We start from the raw sequence: 13,649 nt of genomic DNA, 5'->3' as shown, positions 1-13,649 counted from the left end.
TTCGCTTTTTAATTTTTTTTGGGGTCAAGAAAAACACATGGCGAGCATCGACCCGGGACATTTTTTCTTTTTCCCCCTCCTCATCATCGGCCTTTCCACATCAGGGGGCGGGGCGGGGCGGGGCTTCTTCCCTTCTCTTCTTCCTAGCTGTAAAGCCTGATTTTTCTCTCTCTCTTTCTTTCTTTCTTTCTTTCTTTCCTTCTCTCAGCCAAGTCGCAAGGAAATCCGCGCCGCCGTCTGCATGTAGATTAATTGACGCTCCACCGAGTATTGCGCCAAAACGGGGATGAAGGGGAATTGTGGGGGGGACATGCTGGGAAACACAGGGGGCCAGGAAAGTGGCAGCAGCCACATTATACATAGACCCCTGGAGTTCGGCGTCCTTTCTTTTCTTTTTCCTTTCTTTCAGGTGGGCATGGGTTTTGAATATTCCCACATGCATGGTGCTCGCACGGTCTCTTATTTTTAGCAAGGCACCACGTCAACGGGATGATGCGATCAGAAGGGTACGGAAAGAGGAAAGATATGACGGTGATGTATGAGCGCACGAGTAGGTGGAGACAGGGCGGAAAGCGGAGAAAAGGCAAGAAAAAGAAAAGAAAGTCACAGGCTGGTGTTCATGGGGAGGAGGGATGGGGCACGCGGTGAAGCCGAGAAGAGATGAGGTAGAATAGAGGGGAAGTGTGCAGGGGGCCAGGGTCATTAGAGCCGGGGGGAGCGGGCGGCTGAACGGAATGGCCTTACCGCGCATCAGGTGTGACAGATCTTCTTCTTGAAGAACGGTATGCGGTAGGTGAGATCCCGATCGTGAGCTAGCTGGACATGGTTCAGCTTCCTCCACGGAGCAGGGTTGTGCACGGAGAAAGGGGATGAGAGACAGGGAAAGAGGGCGTGACAGGGACTTTGCCTTGATGGCTTGCCTTCTTCCCAAGGCGTTCGGTCCCGAATGCGTATGCGTACGAGTACGTGTTCCGTATATTTTAGGACGAGCTTCCTGGACTGCAAGGTTGCGCGGAAAGGGCAATCCCCAAGATAGCACGTATGCCCTTGAATCGATTGCCGCATCGGAAAGGGCGGCAAGAGAAAGGCGAGACGGAGTGCTGGGTCCTGCATGGGTATGGACAGAGGATGACAATTATGAAAAGGCACCGGGCTGGCTGACAATGCAGCCCAGCTCGGGGCTCGTCAAACTTTTGTCGGCCACCTGAGTGGAATAGAGGCGGGCTGACGTAGGCAAATGCAGGGCCGTTTGAAAGTGGCTATAGGAAAGTTCAACGTTTTCCCCGAGAGGGGGTTCGCATAGGGCAACCACGCGACAAGTGACGAGAAAGGAAAAGAAGTCATCAGCTGCGCGGCCCGGCAAATCTCACGCCCCCAGAGGCTGAGGCAGCAAAAAAAAAAAAAAGGCAAGAGAGATGGAGACGGGCGAGCTTCACGCCAGCGGTGCGAAACCCCATTTCCCCTGTTTACGGGTAAGTGGGCTTGCTTTTTCCCCGTCGCTGGGTGTTGGGGGCCAAAGTGGGGGAATTTTCTGGAATGCGACATGCCGATATGTCTGGAAGGGGATGCTGTTATCGAGAGTGGCGTTTGTGAGCAAGTAGCGAGCATGGCGAGGAGAAAAAGCAATACGGGGGGCCGTGTTTACCGTTGGGCCGGGAAGCGTTGCTTTCTTCTGACGCCATCGATTGCTGGGGAAAGCGAGCGTAACGACACATCAGGACAAGGCTGTCATGTTGTTTTGGACGCATCCCGGCGCCTGGGGACTTTTGCCACGGAAGCGGCATTGTCGTATGATGGATCGAAAGTGGATTAAGACAGCGCCAACCCGCCCTGGCACGACAGGGACGTATACTTCCAATGTATGCGGCAAATGCGTGGGCAGAAGGCGCCTACAGAGCATACCGCAGAAGGCACGGCGGCAGCCTAGACCACGGAGAGCAGAGCGCAGAGCGCAGAGCGCAGAGCGCAGTAGGTCGGATGTGCAAGTGCTTTCGCCGGCAGTGATTTGCGCGATCAAGTGTTCCACACGCATCCCCAAGTAGGGAAGCAGCCAATCCGCGGCCCCTACAGCGGTGAGATTAACCTTGAATTGAAGCCTCATATTGCAGCGGATGCACGGAAGACACCACAGAGACGGAGAGTGGTCCGGTCCAGGAGGGACGTCAGGAATGGGGACTGGGAAGGCGGCCAATACCGAACATGCGCTTTGCCGAACCCGATGCTCCGTCTCTCAGGCCTATCCCCTTCTCATGCGGATGATCGCGCCGATGGTGTGCTGGGTCGGCTCCAGGGCGCACGCGCGGAAGCACAAACTACCCGTTCCGCGCCTGCAGGGCGGTCCGTTGCCTTGCCAGGGGTTGCCCTCGGTGCCTCCACCCTACTGAGAGGTACGGATACCAGGCTGATCCCTGTGACCGCATGCCGTCTTGCTTGGGAACCGCGTGTCGCCGGCGAATCCTTCCGTCACCGGCCAAGGCTGGCGGTTTTGCTGCCGTTGTTTGCCTGCGGGCCCGTCTTGCTGGCTGCTAACGCGCGCGTCGTATCCATATATTCCCTTGCCTTAGGCACTGCTCTGACCGGTCCCCGCCCTGCGACGCAGGCGCATGTAGAATGCACGCGTCTACCCGGTTGGAGACAAGTATTGGCCGAAGCGAATCGTTCGAGAATATGACTTGCCCTTCCGTGATTTGCCCCAAAGAGAAGGTAGAATGGAGTGAGGAAAAAGTCATTATCATTGCTCCGGCGTTTGGAAAAATCTTCACCCCCATATTGGAACGCCCCAGTTGCAACCCCTCCGCGCCTTTTCGCACGCTGCAGCAAGAAACCGTTGAAAGGAAATGAGGCACTAGAACATCATGGGGGAAAAGAGCCGATGAGCCCGAAGACGCGTCAATCTACATTACTCGTCACTGCTCCCTGACGCCGACAAAGTCCCAATTGTTGCTGAAGAGAGGAAGGAGATGTAAGCCCCATCAAAGTCGCCTTGGTGTAAGGAAAAAGAAAAAGAGAGAAAAAAAAAGAGGAAGACAAAGGTGGGCGGTTGAGTATCTGCAAGCATGCCTGGACCATCAGCGCGTCCGTGCCGGACTGTGTGGTACCTCAGCCGCGAGGTGACCTGTCTCTGATGGTTACGCAGCAGAATGAAGCACCCGTAGCAGGCGGCCAGCCAGCGGTGGCGGCCGCCTGCTGCTGTTGGCTGCGGCGGCACCATGTGTGCGCGCGCATGGTAACCACACCACCGGAGCTGGCAGGCCGGTGCAGGTGCAGGGGAGAGGGAGAGTGAGAGGGGACAGGAGGCGCTGCTGCGCGTCTGAGAAGGCGGATTACGTGTGGGCGCGCAGCAGCAGCAGAACAACCAGGGCGAGCAGGAGCAGCACCGTCAGCAGCGCAAGCGGCGACGAGGCCGGGGAGCAGGAGCAGCGGGAGCAGTGGGAGCAGTGGGAGCAGGCGGGCGATGGGGGCTGGGCCAGGGATGTGGCCGTTGGCGGATCGCTCTTGGCGGGCGGTGCTGCATCGGAATCGGGAGGCAGATGGGCGGATGAGATCTGCCTGGCCGGAGCGGGCGCTGATTCGGCGGCGGCGGCGTCGGTAACCTTGCGAATGACGCGCGCAGGATTGCCGTACGCGACATGTTCGGGCGGCACGTCCTGTGAGATGTTAGCGGACGGGGCGCGCGGATCGGAATTCCGTGACCAGGCTGGAGGGTCGCTCTTGTTGGTGGTGGACCAGAAGCACAGCCAACAGGGCAGACGTGACAGCACGCCGGGATTGGCTGCTTAATTTGGTCGAGGACCTGATCGTCTTGCCGGGCTGTGCGTGCTTGCAGGTTGGGCGCGCGCCGCATGCTTGCTTACCTTCGTCACTACGCTGCCAGCGCCGATCACACAGCCTCTTCCAATGCGCACACCAGGCCTACAAGACAACCACGTCAGCTCAATCACCGCAGGAGAGCCTCCACGCTCCGCTGATACTCACATGATGATCACACCGCCGCCAATCCAGCAGTCATCTTCAATCGTCACCGGATTGGCAAGGCTCGGCGCCCCCAGCGGCCCGGCGCGCTCGCGGTAGTCGAGAGGGTGGCTAACCGCATACACTGACGTGTTGGGTCCAATGAGGCACCGCTCGCCAATCGTGATGGGGAGGATCGGCGTGTCGCTGACGGTGAAGTTGCGGTTGATGAACGTCGACGCCCTGATCCGGAGGTTGGTGCCGTAGTCGATGTGCACCGGTGCCTTCACGTACGGCGCACCTTTGCCGAACGGGTTGTTGCGGAAATGGCTGCTGCTACCACCCCCGCCGACGCTTTCGAGCTCGTCTTCGCACGGAGGCGTGATGGACCCCGTCGTGACAATGCTGGCACCCTCTGTAAGCTTCCTTTCCAACACCGGCGCTGCAGGGGCGTCCTTACTTTCTCCAGAGCCTTGATCGATGCTCCACGGTCGCGTTCTCCGGCATCGAGTTGTATGTCTGACACGCCATTGCGCACCGCAGCCGAGCTGCGCGGTATTCATCATCTCCGGCCGGAAAGCGAATGTTATTGAGCTTTGTGCCCGCCATGATCGGTAGCCGACGTGTCCGTGTCCGTGGGCGAAGGGCAACAGGTGGAAACCGTGCTTTTGCGGGTGGCGGGAGCCGGGAATGTTTCGTTTTGCCGGAGCCCGGGGCCAGTGATTGGCGACTTGATGAAGTTGCAAGGGAGTGGGTCAGCAGAAGTAGCTGTCTAGGCCGGCAGGAGTCCCGGCACGGCTGCGAAGGTGACTTGTTGAGCGTCTTGGCCAGCGGGGAGGTGACATGTAGGGTCGAACGGCGGCCGCCGAGGTCGAGGAGTACGGGATACTTAAGGCGGTTGTCAGGCCCAGGGTCGACACATATATTTAAGACAGCAGAATGACATGGAGTTTACGCACTCACTATAGCCCAGCGCCTCCCGCCGATCAGCTGTCTGTCACCGGCTCTGATGTCCCTTTATTGAGTCACGTAACCATCGCACAGCAGCTGAGAGCCGGGGAGGGGTGAGAGAGGCACCCAGTCGGCGGCCCTGAGCCGCCCTGTGGCACGCCTCTGCCACGGCCCTGGAGTTACAACTGTACGTACGGCTATTGTGGACCCTGCACGGGATACAGCTCATTGTGCGACCGTCTCGGAATGCTCACCTCTCACTACCTGGAGGGCGACATGTTTAACTCTTCCAATACCCGCTCGGCCTCCTTGATGGCCTCATCCGGCAGTCCTACAGCCCGGTCGTTAGCGGTGGCTCCGGCACAGCTGCACCGAAACCCACAGCGCGCAGCTCCCCGCTTGCAACTTACCAGCGACCCGCGCCACCTTGAGCGCATGGGATTTCCGGTTAACCCCCTTTCGAAGCCGGTGCACGTACGCGAAAGTGCCGTCGGCCCCTTCCTCCACATCCGTGCAGTAGCAGCCCATTTTCTCCCACCCGGCCGTCATGTCGGCGAGCCTGTGGAAGTGCGTCGCAAAAAGCGCCCTGCACCGGTTGACATGGTAGAGATGGTGCAGGCATGCATAGCCGACTGCGATGCCATCCTCGGGCGTCGTGCCTCGCCCGACCTCGTCCATGATGACCTGTGCAAATTGCCTGTCAGCGAGCCATCGGGATATTTGCCAACAGCAGCGGGGGGTGCGTACGAATGACCGGGGGGTGGCTTGCTTCAAGATCTCGGCAGTCTCGAGCATCTCCACCATGAAGGTTGACTGATCTTGGTAAAGATTATCGGCAGATCCGACCTGCGAGATATGTTAGCCGTCGCAATCAAACCGAACTGCCGGAACCCACCCTGCTGAAAATCTTGTCGACCAGTCCGATCTCCGCGTATACTGCAGGCACAAAGGACCCTGTCTGAGCCAGAATGGAAATCAATGCGTTCTGTCTCAGAAATGTGCTTTTGCCCGCCATATTGGGCCTGCCCGGACGTTAGAGGAAAAAGCATATACGAGCTGGTGTGGGGAGAAACTTGCCCAGTGATGAGCAGTATCCGCTCATCATCGCCAACGTTGCAGCTGTTAGAGGTGAAGTTTCTGCCCTGCTCCAACAGGCCGGCTTCGACCACCGGATGCCTGCCGCCGACGATCTCATGGGCGGTCCTATCACAGTCAGCACTGCCGAGCCGATCGAGATTGCTGGGTAAACGTACCCGTGATTCAGCTTGGGACGAACCAGCCCTCTCTCCGCGGCCAGCGTAGCGAAGGAACACGCCACATCCAGCTCGTCGAGGACGGCAGCGTTGCGCCGCAGGTTGACCAGGCTCCGGACGACCTCCGCTCGAAGCTGGCCGAAGACGCGTTGTTCCTCGGAGCGGATGCGCACTTTCGCGTCGTCCACCTTGTTCCCCAGATGAGTCCAGTCGGGGACGTGATACGAACGGGTGGACCTGCTCGAGCTGACCGGCCGCACGCTGTCCATGTCGGCTATGCTCCCGGCCTTGCCTTTGATGTGAACAATGTGGCCCAGCCCGGGCGTCCACCGCAACGTCAGCCCCGGAGCTCCTGCAAGCGTGGGTTAGCGTCCGTAGCCCAACGACGGAAAAGCAGGTTAGCCAACCGGTTGCCTCTCGCAGGCGAACACCAAGAACATCCTTCTGCCGAGCTAGTCTCTCCAGTTCTTCATGCAGTCTCGTCAATGTTGTACTCGCACTTGGATAGTCAGCCGACGCATGACGCACCACGAGGCTCTTGGAATCATCCCTTACCTGCGGCGCATGATCCAAACGTCAGGCATACTCGTATCAACAGCCTTGCTTGGGCCCGGCTTGGTGCTTTCTTTAGCCTTGGCCCGCTTCGCAATGCTTCCGGATTTGACTTCTTCGCCTTCCAGCGCGAGCACCTCGACGGCGAGGCCGGCCATTTCTGCCGCCTCGTCGTCTTCTATACGGTGCTGCTCCGAAAGACCCTCCTCGTCGATGGCGTCCGTGATGCGTTTGGCCAGACGGGCCGGGCGGTCCAATGAAAGACGACGGACCAGCCCGTCGAAAGACTCTCCGCCGTTTGTCTCATTCTGGAGAAGTTGTGCAACGTCCTTGGTAATTTGGACTGTCTTTGATAGCTCCAGAAGATCGTCTGCGTCGCCTCGGCCTATCGAGAACTTCTGAACCAGCCGCCACGTGTCGAAAGACCGGCGCAGAAGCGCGACCAGGTTCTCACGCAATGCCGCTTTGTCGATCAGCGCGGCGACGAGGTCCAGCCGTTCGTTAATTGTGTCAAGTGACATGGAGGGGGATGCTGGCGGGCCATCAGTTTGCGGGCAAGCTGGTGGCGTTGGGGACCTTACTGAGCCTCTGTGTCAGCAATCTTGTGCCACTTTTCGTAACGGTCTTCCGAACCGAGTGCAGTAGGCTGCCCTCGAGCTTTCCCTCTCTCAAAGTGGCGCGCAGCTCTAGCGCCCTCAGAGTGTTCTTGTCGATGCTCATGAACTCATCTGCCTCGCGGCGTACTGGCGCCTGCAAGGCAACACTCGAGCCCTGGAGCTGAGTGTTCACGTAGTCGAGGAGGAATGCAGCAGCACCCAGCTCGAGGGGCGGAAAGGCTGAGAGGTTACACCCAGGCACAGCCTCGGTGACGGAGCGAGCATAATCATCTGGGACTTGGCTTCCCAAGTCCTGTTGATGGAAGGTGATGACGTGGCGCTCTTCCTCCAGCATGTTGGCGAGTCTCGCATGACCGCGGTCTACTAGCGCGCTGTCAACGACGACTTCGCGGGGTCCGATGAGGGCCAGGGCTGACGAAAGTCCGGCCATTGTTGTACTCTGGGTAAAGAAGTCGCCGCTCGAAATATCGAGCCAGGCCAGACCTACGGCGGGGGGCTTGCTCTCGTCTCCAGAGGGCTCTGGCTCAATGTGCACGCTGAGACAGTAATTGTTCTCCCAAGGATCGATGAACTTCTCGTCTATCAAGGTTCCAGGGGTGATGATGCGGGAGACTTTGCGGTCGAACAAAAGGCCACCGGACTTGACCTTGGCAGAGGCATCATTGCGGAACTCCTCGCTGATGGCCACGTACTTGTTGAGGTCTTGGACCAGGATCTTGAGAAAGCGGTCGAGCTGAAAGTAGGGGAAGCCGGCCTACGAGACAGTTGTCAAACAGAAAGCACGGCAGTATCTTTTCACAGACCAACCATTGGGACGGGGCCAAGCCCCGGCCTGCTCCGTCGCAGCGAGACCTTCAGATTCAAGAGAGGCCCGTATTCTTCAGCGTGCTCGAAGTACAGCTAGTCTCCAGTCAGACGCTAGCGTTCTCATGCAGGAGGCGTTCGCAGCAGACCTCGTAGAAGTTGCCAACGCGGGTCAGGACAACACAGTGGTCGAATTTGCGCATGTTGTTGCGCACTTGCTGCAAGACGGTTGGATATGCAGGGCCCGCATCCTCGGCCGGGTCGTCTTGGAGAGGCGCGCCACCGATGAGCCCCTGCGGCAGATCATTGACCTCTAGAGTAGTAGTCGTCTTCTTCCCGCGGGCAAAGAGCCGTGGAATAATAGTCGGCGCGACTCGCGGGCGCCGGCTCGACGCGATGCAGCGCGATTGCACCGTGCGTGGGAGTGAGACGCGGATCAGGCGACGGGACGACAGGCCATTGAGAGGGACTGGGCGCAGGCGCAGGCCCATGGTGCAGAGGAACGGCGAGGAAACGGGCAGCAATTCGAGCAAGAGAAGAAGATGGTCCCTTGGGTCCCTCGAGCCCCGGCAGGCAGCGGCGGCCGGCCGTTGGTGCGGCTGCCAGCCAGCCGACGTCGATCACCCGCCCAAAAAGTCACATCAACCCCACCACCGCGGGGAGCTTCATCCACCAGCACCGACTCCTCGCCGCCCGCCCATCCCGCCGCCATGACCCAGCTCGCGCCTCTGCAGAACGACCTGATCCTGCGCACCGCCCGGGGTGAGCCGCGTCCGAGAGCCGCCCCAATTGGCCCGAACACATGCTAAGCTTCCGCGTGCAGGCGAAAAGGTCGAGCGTGCCCCCATGTGGGTGATGCGCCAGGGTAAGCACATACACACACTCTCTCTCTCCTGGACCCCGTTCCGCCGCCGCTGACCTGCCCGTGTCCAGCCGGCCGCTACCTGCCCGAGTACCATGAAGCCAAGGGCGGACGCGACTTCTTCGAGTGCTGTCGCTCGCCCGAGATCGCCTCGACCCTGACCCTCCAGCCCATTGAGCGCTTCGCCGGCCTGATCGATGCCGCCATCATCTTCTCCGACATCCTGGTCATCCCGCAGGCCATGGGCATGGAAGTCGTCATGGTCGACAAGAAGGGCCCGCACTTCCCCGACCCTCTCCGCTCGCCTGACGACCAACAGTACAAGGACATCATGGCCCGGAAGGTCGACGTCAAGAAAGAGCTGCAGTACGTCTATGACGCCATCACCATGACGCGCAAGAAGCTCGCCGGACGCGTGCCGCTGCTCGGTTTCTGCGGCGCCCCGTGGACGCTGATGAGCTACATGGTCGAGGGCGGTGGCAGCAAGATGTTCAAGGAGGTCAAGACGTGGATCTACAAGCACCCCGACGCGAGCAAGGCTCTGCTGCAGAGGATTGCCGAGCTGTGCGTTGACTATCTTGCCGAGCAGGTTCTCGCAGGCGCCCAGATGATCCAGGTCTTCGACTCGTGGGCTGGCGAGCTGTCGCCCACTACCTTCAAGGTCTTCTCCCTGCCATACTTGAACCACATCGCCGATAATCTGCCCAAGCGCCTGAAGGAGCTTGGCCAGGAGCCTGTGCCCATGACTGTCTTTGCCAAGGGTGCTTGGTATGCGCTGGAGGACCTCTGCGACACCAACTACAACGTGATTGGGCTTGACTGGCTGCATGACCCCGCTGAGGCCTACAAGATTGCCCAGGCAAAGGGTAAGGTCGTGCAGGGCAACGCCGATCCCGGTGTCCTGTATGGCAGCAGACAGGCTATTACTGCTACCGTGGAGGAAATGGTGCGCGGCTTCGGCGGCGGCAAGCAGGGCTGGATCGCTAACTTGGGTCACGGTACGAGTTTGTACGGCTTCTTAAAATCTGGTCTTAGCTAACCCACGGTACAGGAATCACTCCGTTTGTCAATCCGGATGACCTGAAGTTTTACTTCGAGGAGATCCACCGTTGCTGCAAATAGAGAAGACAGAAATTAATTGCTGTCAAAGCACCGACATAACAGTTGGCCAAGCCCCACGTTCCCAGCTGCTACACTTCGAGACCACAGTGAACATATCAAGTCCATCCACAACCCTCTACACTTGAGACCCGAAATATTGAACCCTGGCCCAGTCGTACATCACATTTCCCAATGACGATAAGTATCCAATGCCAACCACCGCACCCTGAGCCATCTCCCTCGTTGCTTTGTTGATCTTTTGCATTCTCAAACCTGGTCCTTCTTGGCTTTCTGAGGCCGTGACCGGTACCAACGGAGTCTTCCATGATGGCTAACCATCTCAAACCGTGTCCAGTAAAACATTTCTTTTTGGAATATTGGTGTCGAATTGTAAAGTAGGCAGCCTATGTTCTCCGCACTTCAACCCTACTGTATCTAACGCCAAATCAAAAGCAAAGTTCACATTCAACCTCCAAAAAAGAACGAACAAGAGCAACGCCGCTGTTGCCTTCGCTTCGTGCCCAAACGCGTCCGTGCGGTAAACCCACAAAAGAATTCACCCAAAAAAGAAATACAAAACGTACAACAGCCGGGATTCCCCAATGGTCACCCACTTGAGTACTAATCGGCCGGTTCGCAGCTTGAGTACGGCTGAGCGGACGGGAAGCCCTATATTCTGCGACCTATGGTCGTACGTGACAGTTGCACATGGCCGTTTACTTTATGACTACCAACCAACAAGCTGTCGACTGCCGCCCGACTGCCGCCCAACTGCAATGCTCTGGCATCTCTACCGTCCACTCTCTTACTCATTGTCTTCCTCTAGATCCCCACGCCGCCGAAGCCCGTGCCACGGTCAGCACCACCACCAGCCAACACCTCGTCCAAGCCCTTCACCGGCTCCATCAGCCTCGGGTGCTCCGGATCCGAAAGGTCGAGAGCGGCGAGGCGCTCGCGGCCGTCGGCCGTGACCGGCACGTCGTCGACGCAGCGCGTCCAAACGCCGCCGGCGCCCAGCCCCTCGTGCGCGAGCCGCTGCAGCTGCAGCGTGCCGTTCGCCGCCCACTCCAGGCGCGCGTACGGGTCGGCGCCGTCGCGGCGGCAGCTGCTCCGCTGGACGCGGCGCGCGAGCGGCTCGACGGCGCAGGAGAGGGCGACGGCGACGGCGCTGAGGCCGAGCGTGACGGAGAGCCAGAAGACGGAGAAGTTGAAGTGGGCGTCGGACCGGACCTTTTGGCTCCTGCAGAGCGCGTTCCACGCGGCGTCGTCGTCGTCGTCGTCGTCGTCGTCGGTCGGCACGACGAACTTGTCGATGCGCGGGTCCGACGGCCCCTTTGCGGCCTCGACGGCGTAGGCCTGCAGGAAGGCGAGCGACGTGTTGTGCCAGTACTCGACGTCCAGCTGCCACTGGTCGTCCGGGAGCGGGCCCTGGAAGCGCGCGTCGGCCGCGAACTTGGACATCAGCGCCGCGGGCCCGAGCACGCCGACGGCTTCGAAGAGGTGGTCGCAGCCCTGCTTGAGGAGGGCGCTGATGTGCTTGAGCAGCGCCCCCTTCTGCCGGCCGTTGAGCCCCAGATCCCCGATTGAGGTGCCGACGGGTTCGTATAGGCCCATCATGCGGGAGCAGCGGGGGTTGCCGTCGCCGCCGCCGCTGCTGCTGCTCGGATTGCACAGCTGTTGCTGGACTTTGCACGCCAGTGGGGAAGCTGCTTCGTCTGCGACTATGACCGGGATCGAGTCGTCCTGGTTTTGTCCTACGCCATTGTTCGCGTCGCCGATTTTCCGGTGCGCCGAGTACCACGGATCGTTGACTTCGGCGTTGAAGAGCATCCAGTTGGCAGACAGGAAGAAAACCATGACGTCGGCATCCAAGTATCTGAGTGCAGGTATAGGGTCCCAGTCGGAAAAAATGTTGTCCGTCGTGCCGTTTATGATTCTGTACTTCCAAGTGCTTACTACCGTGTTAGACTGATCGACTGTCTAGACATGTGGGGTATGTATGTACGTACTCTATGCTATACGCGCCCCTATAGGAAGTATCTCCGACGTCGTAGAAGGAGTTGAAGTATTCCTCTTTGGAAAATTCAGGATACTGGAAGGTGAAATTATTGGAGTGCTGGAGCCCCAAAGACTGAGGGCCGTAAAAGTAACGCGTATAGTTTGTCGGACCAAGCTCGTCGTACTGCTTGAGGTCCTTGTAGCCCTCGACAGCGAGAGGCGCGCAGCTGACCACTCTTCGAACGAGAAGGCGGTCTCCAAAGGGGGTGTTTATGCCAAGATCCGAATGGCTGTCCATGTAGCCGGTGTCAAGGATAAGGTTCCCGTTCTGCAGACGGCAAACCTCTTCTCCAAAGGGACATGTTGCGTTCCGCACTATCCTGCTTTCCAAACGTGGCTTGATGTAGTGTTGACAGTTCCTGTCCTTCACCTTGTCCGAATAACACTCCAGAGCGTAGTTCGATGATGACACCACCTGGCCAGCGATGTAAGGGTACCATAGAAGTTCCAAGTCTTGCTCCTCGTGTCCAGTGGAGTCTGTGATTTGGCAACCGCCGCTGGACACGAGGACCTCATGGCCCATGGCGGTGGCAATCTTGGACGAAAAGGTGCCAGCGGTTGCAAACGCACCCACCAGGGCCAACGTGAGAGCCAGCAGGGGAAAGGTTCGCCGATAAGGACGGTCCACTCTGCTGCTGTGACGCCACGCCCAGAGAAGCTGGACGAAACCGATCAAACCGGAAGTCCCATTGGCCGAGTTGCGCAGGATTGCCTGGCGTTGGTGGTGAAGCGCGTCCTTGGGTGCGTCGGTGGAATAGACGTGGTGCAGGGCGAAGCAGGCAATCTTCCAAAGGCCGCTCCCGGCAAGGCTGACGAACAGAGCCAGGAAGGCGACGAGGAGAGCGCCATCGCGGCTGGTCACGGTGAGCGTCGCTCCAAAGACACGGCCCCTGGCCCAGTTGGTCCACACGCCAATGTAGATGTCGTCGTCCGCGGACCCGGTGGCGAAGTTTATCGTGCTCATGCTGGCAGTGATTTGCTGGAGGCAGTTGGGACCGTAAAACTCCACGGAAACGAAGATATGGTTTATATATATATATACTCATTGAAAAGGCTATCATGGGGGCCAGAATCCGGGCGAGGCACGATAACATCTACAGCACGCGTTCCCATTTTTGCTCATCATGTTCAGCTCAGCCTTGCGCAAGGGCATCCGCCATGCAAGTCGCCAGATACAAGAAACGGTGGCGAACCGGTAAGCGAAGTCGAATCATAATCCAAACCCCAATGCTCAGTCATACCGCAACGCGCAACCGATTTCTTCATGTGTTTCGTCCGACAGGAAAGCTTCCTTGCAGAGGCCGCACAGCAGCAGCAGCAGCCTCCCAGATAAAAGTGGGCGTGCTCCCCACCGACCGGGGCCATTGGGAGCAAAAGTAAGGGCACATCCAGGCGCTGCTGCTCAGCCTCGCAATATCGCCACACAGATATCATTAGACAAATGCCTTCCAATTTTGGTTATCGGTAAGACCATATCCGATACTGCCTACAAGGCTACTG

General features: G+C 58.8%; 4 protein-coding genes across 4 annotated transcripts; 1 reads left to right on the top strand and 3 right to left on the bottom strand.

Moving 5' to 3' along the window:
- Positions 1-3,323: 3,323 nt before the first annotated feature.
- BKCO1_5400024 (maltose o-acetyltransferase) lies at positions 3,324-4,482 on the bottom strand (the record flags this gene model as incomplete). Its single annotated transcript, XM_020277229.1, has 4 exons — positions 3,324-3,647; positions 3,855-3,912; positions 3,976-4,356; positions 4,412-4,482. The coding sequence occupies 4 exons, from the start codon at positions 4,480-4,482 to the stop codon at positions 3,324-3,326; spliced, it is 834 nt and encodes a 277-aa protein (XP_020127209.1).
- A 680-nt stretch (positions 4,483-5,162) lies between these two features.
- On the bottom strand, positions 5,163-8,619 carry BKCO1_5400023 (2 protein; the record flags this gene model as incomplete). The annotated part of the gene is made up of 11 exons (XM_020277228.1): positions 5,163-5,233; positions 5,313-5,586; positions 5,650-5,748; positions 5,798-5,924; positions 5,980-6,105; positions 6,156-6,507; positions 6,563-6,654; positions 6,711-7,239; positions 7,289-8,078; positions 8,132-8,224; positions 8,278-8,619. The coding sequence occupies 11 exons, from the start codon at positions 8,617-8,619 to the stop codon at positions 5,163-5,165; spliced, it is 2,895 nt and encodes a 964-aa protein (XP_020127216.1).
- A 219-nt stretch (positions 8,620-8,838) lies between these two features.
- Positions 8,839-10,112, top strand: BKCO1_5400022 (uroporphyrinogen decarboxylase; the record flags this gene model as incomplete). Its single annotated transcript, XM_020277227.1, has 4 exons — positions 8,839-8,890; positions 8,952-8,993; positions 9,062-9,988; positions 10,042-10,112. 4 exons carry the CDS (start codon positions 8,839-8,841, stop codon positions 10,110-10,112), a joined length of 1,092 nt encoding a protein of 363 aa, XP_020127215.1.
- Positions 10,113-10,913: 801 nt separating this feature from the next.
- Positions 10,914-13,113, bottom strand: BKCO1_5400021 (cytochrome p450 protein; the record flags this gene model as incomplete). The annotated part of the gene is made up of 2 exons (XM_020277226.1): positions 10,914-12,042; positions 12,101-13,113. 2 exons carry the CDS (start codon positions 13,111-13,113, stop codon positions 10,914-10,916), a joined length of 2,142 nt encoding a protein of 713 aa, XP_020127214.1.
- Between the last annotated feature and the right edge of the window lie 536 nt (positions 13,114-13,649).

Source organism: Diplodia corticola (genome assembly GCF_001883845.1).
Source record: "Diplodia corticola strain CBS 112549 chromosome Unknown scaffold54, whole genome shotgun sequence".
NCBI lineage: Eukaryota > Fungi > Ascomycota > Dothideomycetes > Botryosphaeriales > Botryosphaeriaceae > Diplodia > Diplodia corticola.
The sequence above is the reverse complement of the archived record's forward strand: the minus strand, read 5'-3'. Positions and strand labels throughout refer to the sequence as shown.